The 20,909-nt window shown below is 45.4% G+C and overlaps 2 protein-coding genes and 1 pseudogene across 3 annotated transcripts in view; 2 read left to right on the top strand and 1 right to left on the bottom strand.

Moving 5' to 3' along the window:
* Window positions 1–4,559: 4,559 nt before the first annotated feature.
* The window catches only part of Msrb3 (methionine sulfoxide reductase B3), a 119,588-nt gene continuing 103,238 nt past the window's right edge, over window positions 4,560–20,909 (top strand). The window contains exons 1-2 of one of the 2 annotated variants that reach the window (XM_060378125.1): window positions 4,560–4,773; window positions 14,607–14,687. In XM_060378125.1, the coding sequence (XP_060234108.1) occupies window positions 4,571–4,773; window positions 14,607–14,687 (284 nt within the window). In that variant the 5' untranslated portion in view covers window positions 4,560–4,570. The remainder of the gene's footprint in view (window positions 4,774–14,606; window positions 14,688–20,909) is intronic. The other variant, XM_021652208.2, reaches the window with a different exon arrangement.
* Window positions 12,273–12,653, bottom strand: LOC110557686 (large ribosomal subunit protein eL27-like). Its single transcript, XM_060376928.1, has one exon. It carries the CDS (start codon window positions 12,627–12,629, stop codon window positions 12,279–12,281), a length of 351 nt encoding a protein of 116 aa, XP_060232911.1. The 5' UTR covers window positions 12,630–12,653; the 3' UTR covers window positions 12,273–12,278.
* On the top strand, window positions 12,732–13,920 carry LOC110557682 (coiled-coil domain-containing protein 28B-like; annotated as a pseudogene).

The following is a 20,909-nucleotide window of genomic DNA, read 5'->3' as shown; positions in this document are numbered from 1 at the left end:
ATAAAAATATCAAGGCTTGGAGACAGTGTTATTTGTCCAGTGTCCTATGAGGTAGAAGCCATCCTTGAACCTCTATCTGATGATGCCAAAGTTCACGCCACTGACTCTGAGAGCAGTTGCATCTTACATGGAAATTGGCTCAGACTGAAGCTGAGTCGATGAACAGTTGCCAGAGTTGGTTTGCAGTTGAGGAGAAACTGTGAAGAGAGAATACGCTCCTGGACATTAGATATTCTGAAGTGGTTGAGATGCTCCCAATGCAAGAAGCATGTAGGCACAGCCCAAGTCGGAAGATGGGTAAAGTGAAGTCTCCCATGGGTGTGTGGGTGTTGCCTGTACCACTTCAAAAGTTATCCCGGCTCTCTTAATGTTTATTGGTAGGTAGCTGCTCTCACGTGTTCACTTTCTATTAGAGTCTGGCCAAAACCAAGCTGCTTTGCTGGTTTAGAAGAATTACTTATGTCTCCATAACACTTAAACTCTTGCTAAATACTTATTACTCACTGTAGCACATCCAAAGCCAAAGCTGGAAGAATCGGACAGTATATCCATCACTTCAGATCTCTCCAGAATTAATCAACAAAACGGGAGGACTTAACCATACCCAAATTGCAATGCCCTGCAAGATAAGGGCAAACCGCTTTACCTAGGAAAGAAGGAAAATGCTGACGTTAATGCAGGCTGTCCCTATTCAGAGCGTTTGGTGCTTAGGGAGCAGAAGCTGTGGCTGTGGCATTCTTTTTAAGGATTTGAAATAAAAATGTGTCTGCCGTAGGGCATTTGGTATTGACTCTGTGTCCGCCCCGCTTTGAGCACAGCCGTCAGCCTGCTCCCCCTGCAGTGCACTGAGGGAGAAGGTTCACTTCTGCCGGTATAAAACCCTGGCTCTCACCAGGACTGAGGGCAAGCGCACTCTCCTCCCTGAGACAGGAGCGCAGGATCCCAGAGGCTTGGAGAATCTTCCCCCTAGAAGTATTGCTCTTCCTCTCCAGCCAGCCACTAACTGGTCCAAAACAGTGGCGTCTGGGGAAAGGTCGTTGAGTTTAAGTACTGACTTGGGTTTCTCCTTCTGAACAGCAGCTAGTCCTATGGTGTCCGTTCCTCACTGGGAGCACAGTTGATTTCCACCCAGTTCCTTGGGGCACGTGGGGGAGGGGGAGGCGGTAGGGCTATCTCAGGGCTTCGTGTATTGGGTGGGGAGGTGAGATTAGCATATTAGTGAGATGGTTGGGATGGCTGCCAGGCTAACACTCTTTCAGAAAATGAAAATGAATTGTTTCATGGGCACAAGCCCTTCTGGTTCTAGTTTTTCTTGTGGGTTTTGTTGCTGTTTGTTTGTTGGTTTTGTTTAGTTTTTCATCATTTTTCTTTCCTTTATTTGTTTGCTTATTTTGGAAGAGGGTTCTTGGTGTCTAGCCCAGGCTGGCCTTGAACTTGTAGCCCTATTCCTGCTTTAGTCTCCAGCCTGCTAGGATTATAGCTGCTCCACCAGGCTTGGCCACTTCCTATCTATTTCTTCCGCACAGCCAGTGTTGTTCTGTAGCATGTGACTGTTTCAGGTTAGCCACGGCTGAACAGCTAAGGGAGGGCGCCTGGGTCGGGGGGCATCTTGTAGTCCACTCTGTGCTTTGTAATACAGACTCCTGCAAGAATGGTGACAGAGTCGGGTTCTTCCCTGCAGGGCGTATGATTAAGAGACATCTGGCAAGGGGCTGGGAAGGCATGTAGAAAGAACAGGAGCTGCAGTCCTGTAAATGAAGTTATCCTCGTGTCGGGAAAAGCACAAGGCATTAGCACCGTAGCACGCCGTAGCCAGCCTGTTCCCAGCTCTGCTGCCCAAGACTTGCTTATGCGTGTCTGTCTTCTCCAAACTCTGACCTCAGACACATCAGGTTAGTAGAACAGCTACAGCACACGAGTTTGCTAATACAACTGTTCAGGTTCCCTGTGGGCCTGGTCTGAGGTGAATGCTTGCCGGTGAGCCACTGAGACAGGGGAGGAATGACGTAGGAAGCAGGGCAAATGATTACTTCCGCCACGCCTGTTCTCTCAAAATCAAGCAATGCTTAAACGACTAAGTAAGATTGTTGTTCCTAAGTCTGTGATGAAAAGGCAAGTAGGGACATTGTGTGGATATATGACTAAAATATCAGCGGTTAGGTTATGGATCTCATGGGATAGTCATCTGAGGGATAACACCTTCCCTCTTCCCAGGCCATCAAAGGTATGGACCACACCTTCTAGGCCCAGAAAGGATAATCTGGGGAGCTGTTAAGTCTGGGTTGAATTTCTAAGTGAGTCTTTACCTCTTGTACCTGAGGTAACCTTAGTGCTTGCCAGATACTTAAAACCACAAGAAGCCAAGGGACATACTCTTTGAAGGTGCCTTGTGTGTGTGTGTGTGTGAGAGAGAGAGAGAGAGAGAGAGAGAGAGAGGGAAGAAAACAGGCCATATTAACATGGTAAAAAGGTGTATATACACTGTGGATTGGGTCTCGAATTTCATCACTACCTCTTCCCTCCCTGGCGTAGGCTCTATGCCATCTTCATAACTGCAAGACGGACAGAGATGCCAATTTTACAGGGAATTTGTCAGGATTCAAGTGAGACATCAGGTGTAAAACATCCAGCTTAACGTCTGCCATTTACACCCATCAACTTTTTTTTTCCTTCCACCCTTAACCTACTTAATTGAGGCATTTAAAATAGCTGTTGACAGGTGAAGCCTACAAAGTGATCACTAACTCCCGGCTTATCCTGACATAAGTCGCTTTGTAATGGCATCACATTTCTTCCAGCTTTGCATCTTTCCACCATTGCACAGAAATACCTTAAGCTTAGGCACAATTGCTACATACAGTCCTTTGATGCATGCTTTTTCCCTTCATGCAGAGTTCCTATCTCCAGTTTATAAATGGCTGCACTCATTTTCTCTTAAACATTTAGATCATGGGGAAAGGACTGTGCTACTAGATGAGAAAAGCAGCTTCTTATGTAACACAGGCTTCAACAGAGAGAGAAGGGAGAAGAGAGAGAGAGAGAGAGAGAGAGAGAGAGAGAGAGAGAGAGAGAGAGAATATGAATATATGAATGAGAATGCAAATGAGAATGGAGAAGCGGGGTACTCAAATTCCTCATTCTGTTCCAGCTGTCCATGGTCCAGGTACTTTGGAAGAGTAATATTAAGGGGCCTTTAAAGGCTTTCTTTGCTCTATTATAACATAAGTGCTTTTAGTTTCCTTAGGCTGTCTGTCCTCAGCTCTGCTGTCATTCCTAATACATGAAGTGAAATCTGCCCATTCATCGGGTGTAATTCATAGGATGTAATTTTTCTTTTTTTTTAATGCCAGATGTTTTAGGGACAGCCAATTGCAAATGCACTGGGCTTTGGCTTGTGGGCCTTCATACTTTTGCCAGAACTGAATTTGTTTGGAAATGAGGTTTACTAACTTTCAAATAAAGTGTTTTCAAGCACAGTGTGATGTACAAATTATCTCCCTTTAGTTCATGTTAGAATAACTCACCCTCTAAATCTGTTTGACATTCCCCCCCCGTAAGTGTTTTTGCATCAATTAATCATTCTGCAGCATCTTAATATGTTGAGAAGTGATTGTACAACATCCTGCAGCTCCAGATCCCATTGAACATTTGTTTGGGGGGAGAGATATATTATAGTAGTTAAGACATAATCACCCTCATTGTCTGGAGAGACGAAAGGTCATTTGGATCTGATTAATTGCAGAGTTAGTGCCAAAGAAAAGCCAGGTACTCACACGCTTGGCTTGTACGGTAAGCGTCTGGAACGGACATTTTGATCATCAAAGGTAGCACCTTGAGAGTACATTTCAGTTACAGTTTGGGCAGTGTGCAATAAATACCAAAGTGTGTGTGCGTGTGTGTGTGTGTGTGTGTGTGTGTGTGTGTGAAAGGGGGGAGGGGCAGAGGTCGTGGGAGGAGATGGTATGACTGTGAATAAAGGTGGGGAGAAAGGTTGGTGTAAAACAGCATTTAACTGGAGTGAAAACTTTTTGTCAGCCTGCTTTGACTCCATATATGGTGTTCAATAAAAGTTCAGAGGATGCCCTTTAACTGATCTCACAACACACACACCCACACAGACACACCCACACACTGGGGTTGGTGGGGACCCTCTCACCTAGACACACAGTTGGAGTGGCATGCTCCCCCTCACCTGCGACTACATGGAACACAAGGGGTGGTTCTCTGTGTCTTGGGTGTTTGAGGGGCAATGGAGCGCCCCCCTCACACCTTAAACTGGCGCCTTAGTCTTAAGCACAGGCCAGAACTTCCATCCCGTCGCCACCTCGACACGTCATCCCACAGGTTCTCGGCTCTCTGGCATCCTGACCCGGCAGGGGTCTCAGGTGGAGGCTGCGGGGAGGCTCTTTCCTGGGTGCCCACTCGCGGAAGGGCTGTCCCCGCAGGGGCTGGCGCTCCGGGGCAGTGGAGGCGGCGCGGGAGGCGGGAGTTGGCGGCCGCTGCGGTCCGGGCAGCGGGCCCCGTCCGCGGCCGGCGCGCTCCGCGGTCCTCCCTCGCTCACTCGTCTCCTATGCTCATATTTGGACTCGGCCGCCCGTGCCCAGGAATTTCCCGTCATGCCTCCCGCCGCCCCGTCTGTCGCCCGGAGCCGGGAGGGAGGAGGGAGTCGGACAGCGGCGGCTGCTCGTCCTCCCCGGAGTGCGCGGCGGACCCTCCCGCGCCCTCTCGCGCTCTGCCTCGGCCTCTGCCTGGCCACGGCCACCGCGCTGCCCGGTGAGTCCGCCGACCCCGCCTCGCCCCACCCGGCCCTCCGACCGACCCCGCTAAGTTAGGCTGGGACCCTGAGTCCCCACCCCGTCCCGGGACCGCCCGCGCAGCCACTCGGCCTCGAGCGTCATCCCCCGGCCGCAGAGCCTGGCCCCGGGGACGCGCCCCGCCGCCGAGGGAGAGCGCGGAACGAGGTCGGAGTCCCGCGCCCCGCCGCTCGCCGCGGTGACACCTTACCCGTCTCCGCCGCGAACCTGAGCCGCTGTCCCCGCGCGGGCCCCTGGGGGAGGCTCGGCGGGGTGGCCGGGGGCGAGGGCGGATCACCGAGGGCGCGTTCAGCTCCGGCCTCGCGGCAGCCGCGGCCGGGGGATAACGGGCCGGGGCGTGGGAACGGGAAAGACGTCGCCAGGTCGGCCACTCCGCCAGGTCCGGGGAGAGGGGCGCACCCAGGGCCGGGCTGGCGTCTCCTAGGCCCAGATCCAGCACAGCCCCAGTGGAGCAGGTACCAGCTCCGGTTTGTTTTCAAGTGGAAACAAGCATCTGAGCCTTTTTTTTTTTTTTTTTTTTTTTAACTTTTCCACTGGGCTATTTCAAGTCAAACTATCTGAATAAAGAGTGCTGTCCCTCCCTGCCTTTGTAGGTTATGCGATAAGTGTGGTAATTTTGAAGCGAGAACAATAAGATTCAAAGAAAAGGATTTTCTTTGAATCATATGGAAAGTATTAAGTTTTTTTTTTTTTTTTTTTCTTTTCCATCGAGTGTCAAAAAACCAATTACTTGAAGTACAAGGGGGAGAATATTTAAGGGAAATGTTAAGTTGCAGGGGCTCTTGAATTTGGGTGGAGTAAACTAATCAAGGCTTGGGTCTTCATTTTGCCTGGAGAGGCAAAGCGTTACCCTCGGAAACTGGGGTTAAGCGGGAGGTGTTACGGGTGTGCTATGTTGCCACTGATAGTCCGAGCTATCAAAACGAGGTTTGGCCAGCGCGACTCACACACGATAGTTGGCAGTTGATTGCAGCCTGTTCAGCAGAAGAGACAGAAAATAGGTTTTAAAAGGTAATTTTACGGATAAAATTTTACCCTTGAAACATCCTCAGGATTAGTTTACGGAGTTGTTTCTGAGAACCAACGATAGACAGTCGAATGCACAGAAGGTGCAGTTTGTAAACACTCAGGTTAGCAATCATGGCAGTTTTACGGTTATTCCTAAATCTTGGTCTTCAGAAAGGACCCACCTTTAAACGGACTCATAGTCCGGGAACCTGCGCTCTGACAGTCCTTCTTGGGAATCAACAGATTCTGACTAAACATTTTATCAGTGGGTTTCTAAAACCTGCTGGGCTGCATGATAAAGGGCAGATTGTGCTGAAGGGGAATATGAGTGATTATGTGTGTGTGTGTGATATGTGGACTTATTTAATGCCTGTGGTCAAGCAGCCTTTGAAGACCAAAATCAACTGTACCATGGCCTCTTGCCAGTAATTTGAAACACTAAGTTTATATTGGGACTATTTAAACATAGTTCTGAAAATTTGTTTCTACCTGATTTATCAGTCAAATTTCTGGTGTTTTTAATAGTTCACTATGTGGATGTCTGGAATATATATATATGAAACTCAGTAGCTCTTTGCCATGTAGATTTTTGTCACAGTGCCTAAACTGCCTGTCTGCCACACTTGCAGCATAATCTCGTTTAGATTTTGAATCAAAGTACTGTTTCCAACTTTTAAAAAGGCTTGTTCCAATACTCCAGCTAAAATGTTGAAAGTGTCAAGTCTGAAGTCCTGGCTTTCACTGCAGTAATATGAATTTCTAACAGCAAGCATGGTGGGACAGCCTTTCATTCCAGAGCGCCGGCAGAGACCGGCAGAGTTCTGTGAGTTCAAGGTCAGCCTGGTTTGGATAGCAAGTTTCAGGCCAGCCATGTAGTCAGACTGTCAAATTAAAAAACAAAAACAAAACACACACACACACACACACACACACACATATATATATATGTGGATATATTTGGGATATATATATATCCCAAATTAGGATTCATCAGCTTTTCTGATATATTTTTCACTTCATAAGCAAACATAGATTTTTAAACCATCAGAAAACAATATTAGTAAATAATGCTTTTTAGCTCCATCATAATCTAGTTGGAACCCTTTGATTTTTGTTCCCATATATCTGTATACACAAACATATGTATTCATATGGGAATATATAATATAATATAATATTATTTTATATATTTGTAACATTGCAATTGGGGATTTGGTTGATGAATTTGGTTTCTAAGTTTAGCTACTTTTTCCATAAATGGCTTCCAACTGCAGGGTCCTGCATTACTGTTTCTGTTTGCATAACCCAGCAGAACTGCTCATTTCATTCCTTCAGATATCTGAGTGTCAATCTCTGACTTGCTCCACATGTTAAACTGGTCTCCAGGTAGCTGGGTCCGATGGGCGTGGCTTCAGCGTTGGGGATCCATCCACCTCAGGATTGTCTTGCCAGAAGGTACATTCCTGTGCAGAGCACCTTTAAAGAGCCAGTTGTGTGCTTTTTACCCCTTAAAAACAGAGAGCAATGCTTCTGTCGCCACAAATGGCTGCCTGCTCTTTGAAAACTGAAGACTCGGCCACCGACTGGTAACTTGGTTTTGGTATTTGGGTCTGGAAAGATATCATCAGAGCACATTCAACACTTCCTGCCCTTGGAAAGCCTGTGGTTAGTTGCCTGGGGAACCTTCCAAATGAAATCCCCTAGACGGAGGCATTGCTGTAGAATCCTGCCTCTCAGAAGACTTGGTTCCGTCTACGAGCCTGATGTCTTTACAGTTAGCTTGCCTTTGGATAAGAGCATGAATAGCCATTTAATTGGATCTCATGACTTTACTTTGAGTGCTCTTTATTTTCTCTTTTTTGGGCATAATTCATTCTTCTTATAATATGTTCGCTCTGGTCCAGATCCCTGTTAACATATTCTGCTGCCCAATGTTCTAAAACATTTTTGAAGCCTTTAAGAGACTGTAGAAAAAGTGGAACAGCGATGAGTCATTTGACTTTGCGGAAGATTTTGATTACTCCTTGTTTCAAGTAACAGAAATAAACCTGAACTAGTTTTAGTCAAAAGGAAGGAAGGAAAGGGAGAAAGAATGCACTGGAAGACCATTGGGAGCCAAGCGCAGACAGGCCTTATTAGGGCCCAGGATTATGAACTATAACTACAGCCTGGAGCGTCCCCTGTCTCTGGTCTCTGACTTCATTTGTTCCACTGTTCTCTAGCTGTTTGTGTTTTTGTTCTTGTGTCTGCTCTTTGCGGTATACAGTTACACGTTGCAAGTCAGCAGCCCCTGTGACATTTCTGTCCCTTGCCCACAGGCACAGTGCTTGAATGTGCTTCAAGGCTAGTTCCTCAGTGGTACACACAGTTTGGGTCTCACGGTTGCTGTAGCTTTCCCCATGCGGTAGGGGCATGTAGAGAGTTTGAGTTGGCCTTTTCCTGTTTTGTACTTTGGGGTGTTCAATCTTTGTGCCACATAATTTCTTCTTGGTTGCAGTGTCTGTGGAGGTGGGCGACACCCTCTGTGGGCCCTGGGCCTCAGGCAGTGCCTTCTGCCGGGGGATTGCCGAGGAGGAGACGTGCTGGGAGTCAACTGACTACCCGTGACACCGAGAATCCTGTACCATCACCAGCCGTCCCTTCTGTAGGCCACCATCTGCATGTTTTCAGGAATCCGCTCACTAAAATGTCGAGTCCAAGCGGCCCTTTACGTAATCCATCGAGAGTGTGTAGATGACAGAGACATTCAAGAGAGAAATAACTTAGGGAGCATGAGCTTGCGAGGTTCGGCTGGCCACCCCAACCTTTTCATGGCGGCTGAAGCCCTTATGGCCTCTCGTGAGATCCTATGTTGTGACGCCTTCCCCATCCTCTTTTAGCTTCCACAAAAGTGTGTACCACACAACACCCGATGCACGCGTTGTGTGGTGGGCTGGTGGGTCCCTTATAATTCCGAGCCACTGGCGCCCAGGCGCACTGTTCTTTCTTTTCATTTGCTTGGTAGATTTTGTAAGCTTTTACACAAACACTCTCATTTCCTGTGTGAAGAGGGAATGTGTAGAAGACAGGAAGTTTCCCCATCCTCTGAAGTGGCAGTGGAATGGAAGTAACAGCCTGCTCACGTGGGAGTGGGCGGGCTTTGCTTGAGCACTCAATATTGTATCAGAAAGAGCAGATGCAGAAGATATGGAATGAATATAAAGAGGGAGACTTTTGCAAGACTTTTAAGGCTAGGCCCAAAGATTTGGACTGGCCTAATCATCCATGAAATTGGAGTTTCTTAGTCCCTGAAATGCCGAAACCAGAATTGAGCTGTAGGTTGTATTTCTGACAGTTCAGAGCATGCGTCAGGTTGACAAAGAAACCATCGGGTGAAAAAGATCCAACATGAGAGGCTCCTCAAATGAAGACCCGGAGGAGTGCGCACAACTGTAATCTCAGCACTCGGGGAGGCAGAGGCAGGATCTTTGTGAGTTCGAGGTCATTGCGGTCTACAAAGCAAGTCCAGGAGAGCCAAGGCTACACAGAAACCCTGTCTGGAAAAACAAAAAGAAAGAAAGGAAGGAAGGAAGGAAGGAAGGAAGGAAGGAAGGAAGGAAAGAAGGAAGGAAAGAAGGAAGGAAAGAAAGAAAAGACAGACCTTCGGGAGTGGTGTGGGGAAGCGTTGCTGAGGTGCATGGAGCTGACCTCATCAACTGGATATTGAGAAAGAAGGGATGGATAAAGGGTGTTGGTAAAATGCAAAGCCTTTGTGGCTGAGAGAATGTGAACTCAGAACAGGCTTGTAAATGGGGCAAAATAAGTATTAGTTTCAGGTCTTCTCTGTTTTTTTGGCGCTGGAAGTGCGTAGTAGAATCATGTGTGGCTGGAGCATGGAGGGAGAGAGAGCAGGGCTAGGAATAAGACATGTCTGAGTGAGGAGTGCTGAAGAGAAAGGCAAGAGGAGGTTAAGAGGTAAGGCTGGAGTAATAGGAGGGATAGAGGAAAAACACCCTAAAGAAGACGGAAGTTGACAGGGCTTTAAGAGATGTCTGCTCCTGGCATTCTGTCTGGGAGCTGCTTTGCTGAAAGAACATGGCCTTTCTAGTTCCAGGTGCACAGGAAACCCGGAACGGAAGGAGCCTCCACCGTGAGGGCTGCTACTTCCCCACCCTCCTCAGTAACTCGAACTTTAAGTTGTTCAGTTAGTTCCGGACACATATACTGCCTCAGGTTCTTCTTCGGTCCATGAAGACCGGGCAGATGGTGGAGATGGTAATGGGGTACTCTTAGTTCTCTGCCTGGCTCTGGTTTGCAGGGGCACTTTCCGTTTAGGTTGTCCTTCAATAATTTTTGACATTTTCTTAGTCAAAAATATATGTGGAAACCAACTGTCACACCACTCTGCATTGTACTGACACCACAGACACCACACACACACAATGGTGTTTTCTGTTTTCACTGCCTGGTTCCTGCCCCCTCGAGCCAGCCGCCCTGGGCCCCTGTATGGAGAAGCATATCTGGCATGTCAACTCAGTATCCAACTGAGGCGTGATGTGGAAGCCTTAGGACAATGTATGGATGGCTGAAGGAGAGTTGAGGGAATAATTAATGGTATGGCTTGCAGAGACTGATGACACCTACAGCTGATTAAAGGTGGGCTAGAGGGAGAATGGCGGCCTAGAAACTGTGTTCTCAGGGCTCAGGCTCCAGGCTAATAGTATACCCTGGGCCTAGGCATCTACAGACAGTGCCCTGGCCTTCCCTTGTAGATAGAGCGGCAGGTTTATGTACAGGATGTGGTACTAAGAACAATCTCTTCCTCCCTCAATAAAAGGGAACGAGAACACTTCCATATGCTAATAGCAACTATACTTTTATTAGCTGTTGACTGAGAAGAGGCACAATAGCAGACAGCTACTCTGAAGGTTTGAAAGTCATCTTTGAATATAAAAGCATACACACGCGCTTGCAGGGTGCACATGTGGAAACTTCGGCTTACAAAGCTGTGGAGTGTACTTGGTTTCTGCCTTCGCAGGTTGTCTCGGGGACATTCTGGATTCAGCATCCCCCATGCCATTGTTTCGCTTTAGCTTCTTTGGAAATCTGAGCCATAACTGAGATTTTGAATACAAGGAAATTCTTCAAAATCCTCTCACAGTAGCTCCCATCTGTTTTATTTTTATTTTTATTTTTTTCATTTTTAAAGTTTTTGTTTGTTTGTTTGTTTGTTTGCTTGCTTGCTTGCTTTGGAGAGGAGTTGTACTGGCTGAGGCTGGGTTATTAAATAGTCTCAAGGATGAGGAGACAGAAACAGTCTACTTCAAAAACTGCATTTTCAGGCTTCAGCTCTATAATGTGACTTTTAAAGTGAAATTTGCATATCACACTTACAGCACGCTGTTTTGCTCAGACATAATGTTTTGGTCAGTTTCTTGGGCTGGTTATTTTATTTAATGAGTAAGAGAAGTACTTCAGTACATATGTTAAATTTAAGTCATTCTTGAGAATAAGCCTATGCTACCTGGAAATGTAAGACAGTTCTTGTGTAAATCATCTTATAATTTTATGCTTAGTTGTTTGCCTTCATTGTGTGTGGTGGCTATGGAATCTGGGCTTGGTTGGAGCTGGAGAGAATCATAATATCTGTAACAGGTAGAGGCTTATTATTATTATTATTATTTTTAGATTACTAGTTTATTAATAAGGAAAAATAGGCCATGCCATCTGGGACCCAGCTCAGATTAGGTAAGACAGTGGGTGAGAGGCCATGAATATTCTTGGAGTTAAAGTTTCACAGTAAATGAAAGGGAAAGTTGAAAATTGTAAGTTCATTGTCATCTTTGCTTCTGTTTTTTTTTTCAGTAATTATATTAGGTTTAAGATTTTTAATTTTATTTTATGTGTGTGTATATGTGTATGAGTATATATATATTTTATATATATATATACATATACATATACATATATATTAACTGCACCATGTATATTCAGTGCCCATGGAAGGTAGAAGAAGGCAGTGGAACCCCTGGCATTTGGAGTTACAGATGGTTGTGAGCTGCCATGTGGGTGCTGGGAATTGAACCTGGGTTCTCTGGAAGAGCAGCCAGTTCTCTTAACCCCTGAGCCATCCCTCCAGCCTCTTGTTTCTGATTTCTTGACATGACTGTGTCAGACTGCCTTAGTAGGCCAGAAAGAGAATGTCTTGAGCACTGAGGATGTTCACCCTTAAGGAGAGCAATTTGAAACATTGAGGTCTCATTTGCATAATCACCCAGCAGTGTTGCAGGAGGGTCCTGTGGTGGCCTGAGAGGCACAGGGGGTGTCATTTCGGAGACTGTGTTCTCGCTTGTTTTTGCTCAAACCATTTAACTTTCTTTTCTTTCTTTCTTTTTTTTTTAATTTTTAATGATAGAAACAAAAATATACCTAAAAGTGAAGCTTCTGGAAAAACCATTTGTCCTTCCCTGTCTTGTATCATTCCTCAGATTTGACCTTGGCCTCCTGCCTGACCTTGCGTTTCAGAGCTGGGTCTCTAAAGACATCCTTGTTGACAAAAGTTTTGTCCAAGGGGATGTCCACAGAGTACCTTGTGGGCATGAGGTGACTGTAGTTATAAACTTTCACAAAGGACTTGATCTTTGATCTCTTGGCGATTTTCTTCTTGCCCATGGCAGCTGTCACTTTTCGGGGATAGCGGTAGATTCCAGCCACCAGGGCATGGCTGTAAGGGCGGTCTGAGGTGCCATCATCAATATTCTTCACGGTGACGACTTTGCATTCCGAGTAGCGTCCGGCCAGGACCAGCACCACTTTCCCAGGTTTCATGAACTTGCCCAGTTCGACAGCAGGCAGCCGGCACCCAGCAGAGAGGAAAGAAGGACACTTCCGTTCTTAACTTTCTTATGTCTCTGTTTCCATCTCTGCAGAATGAACGGATTTAACTGTCAACCCCTGATGTTGCTTTTAAGCAGCTGTAGTCTGCTGGTTTGTCCGAAAGTATCCCGGGAGCATCCCTAGCTTTTAATGGAAATAGCATAGAAGATAAATTGTATAGAATTATGTTTTTCTCGTTATACTTTAAGCTTCATTCTTTTGTTGAACTATCTACAAACGTTCACTAAGATCTTAAGTGTGGACTTTGTATCCTAGTGTGCCCAGTAATTTGATCTGTAGCTGAAGTTACATAACCCTTTTAAATATTCAGTGCTTATTTAAAAGATAGATTACAGCATATTAGTAGTAACATATGCCCGGTCTGAAATAACAGCATGAGACATCAGAACCAATGCTTTTAAAGTGTAGAAGCTAGCGGTTGCTTATTTATGCTGGAGTGTGTGTTTCAGAGGGGGAAGCCTTCTTTCAAAGGTGTGGCCAAACAGCAAAAGCTGCCTCTGGCCATGCTAAAAGTGGACTGGCCTCTAAAATTGGCCACAGCTCTAGTTCCCCGGAGGAGGAGAGAGAAAGCAGGGTGGAAGGAGACTGCACAGAAGCACCATTCCACAACGCAGACCACAAACATCCAGGCCTGAGTTCCAACAAGCACCCGAAGGATGACAGGCAGAAGAAACAGGGTCCTAGGCCCTGCCTGACCCAACCAGCACAGGCTTCAGGCAGACTTCGTAGAGTGCCTGTATCCACCGGTCACAGTGGTTTCTTGGCTCTGGCATTCCCTCATCTGCCACCGACGAGGCAAGCTACGAGCCAAGTTCAAAAGAATAGGCAAGGAGAAAAGTCCATTGGTTCGGGCTGGAGGTGGGGGCGGCTCTTCAGGCTTCACTCCTTCCTGACTGAGGTGATATCTGTGAGATGGAGGGGACTGCTGAACCTGCCCAGGGGTTTTCATTCAGGCCCGCCTGTAAGCTTTTGGGAAGGAAAGCTCCTTGGAGCAGCTGGAGCACCGGGGAGAAGTTAGCCAGACTGCACTTTAGCCTGGATGTGTGTGGGGAGGAGGCCGAGGAAGAGGATGGGGTCACGGAGGGCTTGCCTGAGGAGCAGAAGGAGATGGTGGCTGACCACAACCTGGGCCAGCTGCTTAGCAATCCAGAAGAGTTTAGCAATTCTGTACAGAAGCTGCACTTAGCAGAATGCTGAGCCTGAGGAACAGCCAGCGGAATAGGTGTCGCCCAGACTGCTTCTTTTCTTCCCTTCAAACTGTGACTTTTTAAGGATTCAGGAGGGTATTCTGCAGCCTCCCAGGTGCTATAGGGTCAGGGGGCACTTGTTGGAATTAAGCAAACAGAAAAGTGGGGGGGGGCGGTTAAAGGAAAAATGCTTACATTACATGTGAGGATTCACCTCGACAGTTAGTAAGCTTTGTTCTTTTCTATTCAAAATCCTTTCACACATGCGTAAAGAGTGTCTAAATAAGGCGCCTTTGTAAGACACACGGAATCTTATTTTAAAAATCCTAGTGCCCCCATCGAGCTTCAGAATGGGGTGTTAAAGCTTTCTGCGTGATGTCGTCAATCCCATCTTCCTCTGTGGGAATTATCCCCAGTGCTTTGTGATTTTTTTTTTTTTTTAATTTCTCACTAAGAATAGTGTAAACTCATCATCCTTTATCTCTTTACTGTAGAGGCAGCTTTAGATCACACTGTTCAGGCAGGTCTGCGTGCTTTGGTACTTTATACAGAGAAGCCGTCATCTGCTGGGTATAGTCTGTGTCTTGCTTTTGCCCTCCAGACAGTGTCTGTGTTTTTACATTGGTGAGTATCACACATAAACAAAACAAAACAACCCCAAACTCCAACATTTCTTAATTTTTGTTTTTGTTGTTGTTTTGCTTCTTGTCTTTCCACACAGGGTTTCTCTATGGAACAAGCCCTGCTGTTTTGTAGACCTGGGATCTCACAGAACTCTGCCTCCCGAACGCTGGGGTCAAAGGTGCGCACCACCATGCCCAGCCTGCATTTCTTAAATTTTTTACATTTATTCGTGAGTGTGGTGGTGTGTGCCTCTGTGTGTGTGGACACACACACCATGATGCACAGGTGAAGGCCAGAAGGAAACCTGGAGAGTCAGTCCTTTCCTTCCATGTAGTTCAGGGACCAAACTCTGCTTGTCAGACTCAGTGGCCGGAACCTCTACCCGCGGTGCCATCTTGCTAGCCCCATGTATCTTTTTTTTTTTTAAGGAAATTTTTATAATCTTACATGAATGAGTTGACATCCTAGGATTCTTCAGATAACTTGTGTCTTCTGAGTGATACTTGCTTCATCCATCAGACACATGTAACTGTTAAGAAGAACTTTCTTTTAGTGTGAAATGGCCAAAGGGAAAGAGTTTAGTCTTGGCTACGGGCTGGAAACAGCTGGTTTTACACTAACCTGAAATTATAGAAGTGGAAATATTAGCCTAAGGAGTAAAAGCCCTAAAAATACTTAATATTTTAAAAAGTAAAATTTAAAGATAAAATTAGAAATAAGAAATTAAGGTTTGTTTTTTTTTTCTTATGGTTTTTAAAAATAGCCTCAAATTTTCTCAAGCTCTGGGAAGTTTCCCCAATACTTCTCATTTAAATATGATTCAGACTTCGCCCACAAAACAGAAAGCCCGTTTATCCCAGCATCCCCTGTTTGGGAATTTTATATAAACAACAGTTCCTCCTCCGTCCTCCCATGGCTTCCCAATTTTATGTGTTCTGTTTGTAAACCCAGTAAGTCCTCTTAGAGCTGTCTATATTTGTACAGTGTAGGACCATCTACCTTAGCATGTGAAACCCCTCAGGCTCTGTACCCCTGAAGAAAACAGACTCACTGTCTGCCGCTAGTCATGAAGTCATGAGCTTGCTTTCTTTCTTTCTTTCTTTCTTTCTTTCTTTCTTTCTTTCTTTCTTTCTTTCTTTCTTTCTTTCTTTCTTTCTTTCTTCCTTCCTTCCTTCCTTCCTTCCTTCCTTTCTTCCTTCCTTCCTTCCTTCCTTCCTTTTGCATCCTCAGCTAGGGACGGGCTCTAGCTGCCTCTGTCCACACTGGGATTTTGTCTGGCTTGGTCTTGTGCAGGCCTTGGGCATGAGGCTATGAATGTATGCGCCCTGTCTGGGCAGCACTGTTTTACAGCAATCCTCCCTACCTCCTGGCTCTTGCAGTTGTTCTGCTTCCTTTTCCATGATGATCATGGAGCCTTGGGAGGAGGGTCTGCTACGGTGATGCTTCACTTAGGGTGAGCTCATTGACTGGATGTGCTTCTCCATATTTATCATCAATCTATTAAAAAAAGAAGAGGTAGGTGAGGGTTGGGAGGTACAGTGATCTACAGATAAGGAGATGAGCACTTAGGAGGCTGTTTAATACTGTGTTCATTTAGCGTAATAATAGTGGTTACTTTTCCCTAGGGCTTATCATCTACCCAGTCACAGGCTCTTTTTATTTTTTAATTATTTTTTTATAATGTATTCACCTTATATCCTGATTATAGCCCCTCCCTTGTCTCTTTCCAGTCCCAACCTCCCTCTTCCTCCTCTCCTCCTCTCCTAGACCACAGAAAGGAGGAGCCCTCCTCCCCTACCATCTGACCCTCACCTATCAGGTCTCATCAGGACTGCCTGCATCCTCTTTCTCCGTGTGCTGGCAAGGCCGCCCTGCCAGGGGGAAGTGATCAAAGAGTGAGTCCATGTCAGAGACAGCCTCTGCTTCCCTTACTAGGGAACCCACATGAAGACTGAGCTGCCTATGAGCTACATCTGAGCGGGGTCTAAGTTCTCTGCGTGCATGGTCCTTGCTTGGTGCATCAGTCTCTGCAGGACCCCCTGGGCCCAGATGTTTTTGTCTCTGTTGCTTGCCTTGTGGGGCTCCTGTCCCCTCTAGGTCTTTCTATCTCCCCCTTCTTCCTTAAGACTCCCTGCACTCTGCCCAAAGTTTGGCTGTGAGTCTCAGCATCTGCTTCAATCTCCTGCTTTGTCTTTCAGAGGCCCTCTGTGGTGGCTCCAGTCCTGTTCTTTCTCTTCCACCGAATTCGGGGTCTGTTTGCCATTCTGAATGAAAATTGAGCATCTTCCCTAGGGTCCTCCTTCTTATTTAGCTTCTTTAGGTCTATAGATTTTAGCATGTTTATCTTATATTATATGGTTAATATCTGCTTATAAGTGAGTATATACTATGCATGTCTTTGTGGTTCTGGGATACCTCACTCAGGATGATTTTTAGCTTCATCCATTTGCCTGCAAATTTCATGATTTCCTTGTTTTTTAATAGCTGAGTAGTACTTCATTGTGTAAATGTACTGCAATTTCTTTATGGATAAATAATAAATTTATGGATAAAGAAATTGTGGCACAGTCACAGGCTCTTAATAAAGATGCTGGACTTGAGTTCTGCTTTGTAGAGTGGGCCTTAAATCCAATCGGAAAGTTGGTTGGTTGCTATCATAAAATTTGTGCCGCTTTTGCACGCATTGGCATATCTTTCTAGGATGCCTGCTATTGTAGATGAGGAAGACTGCTGATTCCTTTACCCCCTTAGTGCCTTGGCGTGCATAGCATTCCCAGCACCTGTAGGAACAAAGTAACTGCAGTTGGAGTTTTCCATGTTCCATGACTCAGGTACATGATGTCTTTAGCAATAGGGTCTTACCTCTTGAGCATGCCAATAGCAGTAGCAATGACCTGTGACTTTGGGGGTGTCTATGGGATCTCACTGACCATTGCATGCTTCGGGGCTTTGTATTGGATAGCCTGTGGTGTTTGGAAGAGATGCTTATTCCCACTGTAGACTAACTCCATTTGAACTCTCACTCTCTAAATATGTGTATATATAACTATGACTTGATTCTTCTTCCATTGAGGAACTAATTAATGTGTCTAATGTTGGATATAATGTGAACCAGAGACAAGACAGGCCTTATCCTCAGGTTTGTCTTCTTGGTTTGAAACTACCATGCCCTGTTGTAGAAAAAGCAAGACCAAGACTTTTTTTTAATCATATTTATTTATTTACACACACACACACACACACACATACACACACACTCACACTCACACACGTCAACAGCAGGTATGTATCAGAGGACAACTGCTTTCGGTAGTTGGTTTTTCTCCCTCCACTGTTGTGGGTCTTGAGGATGGAACTCAGGCTGTCAGGCTTGGAAGCAAATGTTTACAGCTTTTGAGGATCTCCCCAGCCACTGACTTTGCACTATGGGTTTAGATGAGGGGCCGGGCGTGGAATGTCCAGGGAATTTTAGGCAGGCCGTGAGGAGACCCTGTGCTTCATTTAGAATCAACATTCTGGCCGCTGTCTGGGGAGTAGATTGTGAGGACTGAGAGCAGCCATGGGTACACAGTTAGGGCTCTGTCACTGGTCCAGCTAGGGACTGAGGAATGAAGCCTTGTTAGTATTACTTCCTTGGAGTGAGCTGCTCTGGTGGAGCCACTAAGCGTGTCCCTATTAAGCCGGGTGGGCTCAGTTTGATCCTCATCTTCCTGATGTAGGTTGTTTGATGTATTAGCCATTCCCTCAGAGAAGTGGTCTTCTGTCCTGGCCTCTGACTTATCTAATTAGCTGAATCTATGCCTCAGCTCTCTCACTTGCCCAATGGAGAGGATGTTGTACCCACTGTTCATAGATTACTGTGGTGGTTTGACTGTGAACATTCCCACAGGTTCACGTATTTCAATTCTACCCGGTGGGTAGATCAGTTTGGGAAGGATTAAGGCCCGTGGCCTTGTTGGAGAAGGTGTGTCACTGGGGACAGACTTCGAGGTTTTGGAAGCCCACACCATCCCCAGTGTCACTCAGCCACTGCTCCAAAGCCACTCCTTTTTCATGACCTCCCATGAGTGACATTTAATCTTAGATCCAGGCTACCACAGTTCATCTTTTTCTTTGTTTGGAACACTTCTTTCTTCTTCTTTTTCTCCTCCTGCTCTTCCTCCTTCTCTTCTTCTTCCTCTCCTCTTCCTCCTCTTCTTCTTCCTCTTTTTCTTCCTCCTCCTTCTACCCCCCTCCTCTTTTCTGATTGGGTGGAGATGTGCCCAGGCCTTACTTGTGCTGGAGGAGCATGCTTCCTTTCAGATACATCCCCAGCCACAGCATATTATTTCTTTGTTTTAAATTTTGTATGTATGGGTCTGTGGTCCTCTTTCTGCTTCTGTGTGGTTGTTAACACTCTTTGTAATTTTAGCTTTCGCTTGACTAACAGGTCAGCTGCCCGGGACCATGGGGTCTTGTTTTGTTTCCAGCATCTATTTGTCTCGTAGAATAAGGAGTGAGGCAACACCAGCTAGTCCAGTTTGAGAATGAGAGCACAGGAAGCTCAGACTATCTGTGGATTTACTTTCAAAGACGCAGCCTGTGAATAGAGAGGAGGGAGCAGCCTCCGGCTGGGGCAAGCTCTAGAAAGGAGGGATTGCCTTGCTATTGGGGTGTCTGGCACTATCCAGAGCTTTTAAGGCAGAATCCCCAGGATCTCACAAGTTTGGCTGTCACTTTTGAGGGACAGTGTGCAGGTACTTCCTTAGTCCTTTGTGAGGTGACAGCCAGGGTCAGAACCTGTCAGAATTACCTGCTGAAGTTAGCCAGAGCACATGCCAGTTGGTACATTCCATACCCGGCGGTTCAGTTGCATTCTGGGCTTTCTTCTGCCTCTTTAGAACCCATTGGGACTGTGCTAGGCTCACACTCAAATGCAAGGAAGAGCATTCATTCCCTGTGACGTGAGGTGAGATTTGGCTTTTTCATCCCTACTTCCTCTTTGCACTTTATCCAGCACAAGCTTTTTAGAACCTCATTTGTGTTGTATTTTAAGGGTAGATGCAGGCTTTCCTGTTTTTTATATTCTGTTCTCCACTTTGATGAAATTGTCTCCACAGTGACAAATCTGACTGTGAGCTCTTTTGAAAAGTATTGCTTCCCTTTTATCAGTGCCTGTGTGCATCAGATGAAAGAAAGTATCTTTTCTCTCATATTTCTTTTCAAAACCCTTCTGTGCCATTTCTTTATTTTGTAATGCTATATAAGTCACTGTTTTTAGTAAGCTCATTAAAATCATTTTTATTTTATGTCATGGACATAATGAACTTTTGTTCTATTAGTTCACATTTTTGTGATGATTTTTTTTCTTCCTATGTTCCCTTGTTATAGTATGTTTTCTATGTTCTATTTGCCTTCATCTTTTATAGGATTATTTTAGATTCTATGGGTGTAAAAATACCACAGACCTCACCCAGTCTAACTCTTACATTAAACGAGCAACAACATTAACTCTTTTGTATGGGAGGGTTTAGGGATATTTTTTACTGTCCTGCTTTTATTAGTTAAAATGGAGCCTACAGTTGAAGGTTATCATTTTTGCATTATTACTGTTTTCATACTACAGCCTCCTTTTAAGAATTATTTTCATCTAGTCATGTAACATTCATTATATTTACTGATTACCACCTGTCTCAGTCAGTGTTCTACTGCTGTGGAGAAACACCGTGACCACGGCAACTCTTACAAAGGAAAATGTTAACTGGGGCTTACAGGTTCAGAGGTTTATCCCCGTTATCAGCATGGCGGCATTCAGGCAGACATGGCACTGGGGAGGGAGCTGAGAGTTCTACATCTGGATTCTCAGGTAGCAGGAGAGAGATACTAGGCCTGGTTTGAGCATCTGAAAACCCAAAGCCCACCTCTAATGACACACTTCCTCTGACTAGGCCACACCTACTCTAACAAGGCCACACCTCCTAACAGTACCACCCCCTGGTGATAAGGCATTCAGACCTATGAGCCTATGGGGCCATTTTTATTTAAACCACCACACCGCCATGTGTTTTAAATTTTATCAACCTTAAATTTATTAAAAATATTTTGACTTATATATCATTCATAACCTAGAGTCTATCCTTTTGGTGATATTTTTTTTAAGCAAGGAAAGATATTTACATTTGTTTCCTAAGCCTGAAGGAATTCTATAAAAACTATCATATTCCTTGCAAAACATTTGACTAAAAAGAAGATTATCAAAAGGCATAACAAGGAGATTGGAACATTCTTATTGGATAAGCTGATTTCAAGTAGGAATGTATTATTGAATATATATATATATATATATATGTCACTAGCATTTTACTCAGAAGAGGGGCCTAGAACAATGACATTTACTGGCATTTTGATGAAAAATTGCTAT

The sequence above is a fragment of the Meriones unguiculatus genome, chromosome 2 (genome assembly GCF_030254825.1).
Source record: "Meriones unguiculatus strain TT.TT164.6M chromosome 2, Bangor_MerUng_6.1, whole genome shotgun sequence".
Lineage (NCBI taxonomy): Eukaryota > Metazoa > Chordata > Mammalia > Rodentia > Muridae > Meriones > Meriones unguiculatus.
This window is presented reverse-complemented; position numbering and strand designations above follow the sequence as displayed.

Coding starts and splice junctions, on each gene's coding strand:
- LOC110557686 (XM_060376928.1), bottom strand. CDS start 12,629: ATGAAACCTGGGAAAGTGGTGCTGGTCCTGGCCGGACGCTACTCGGAA.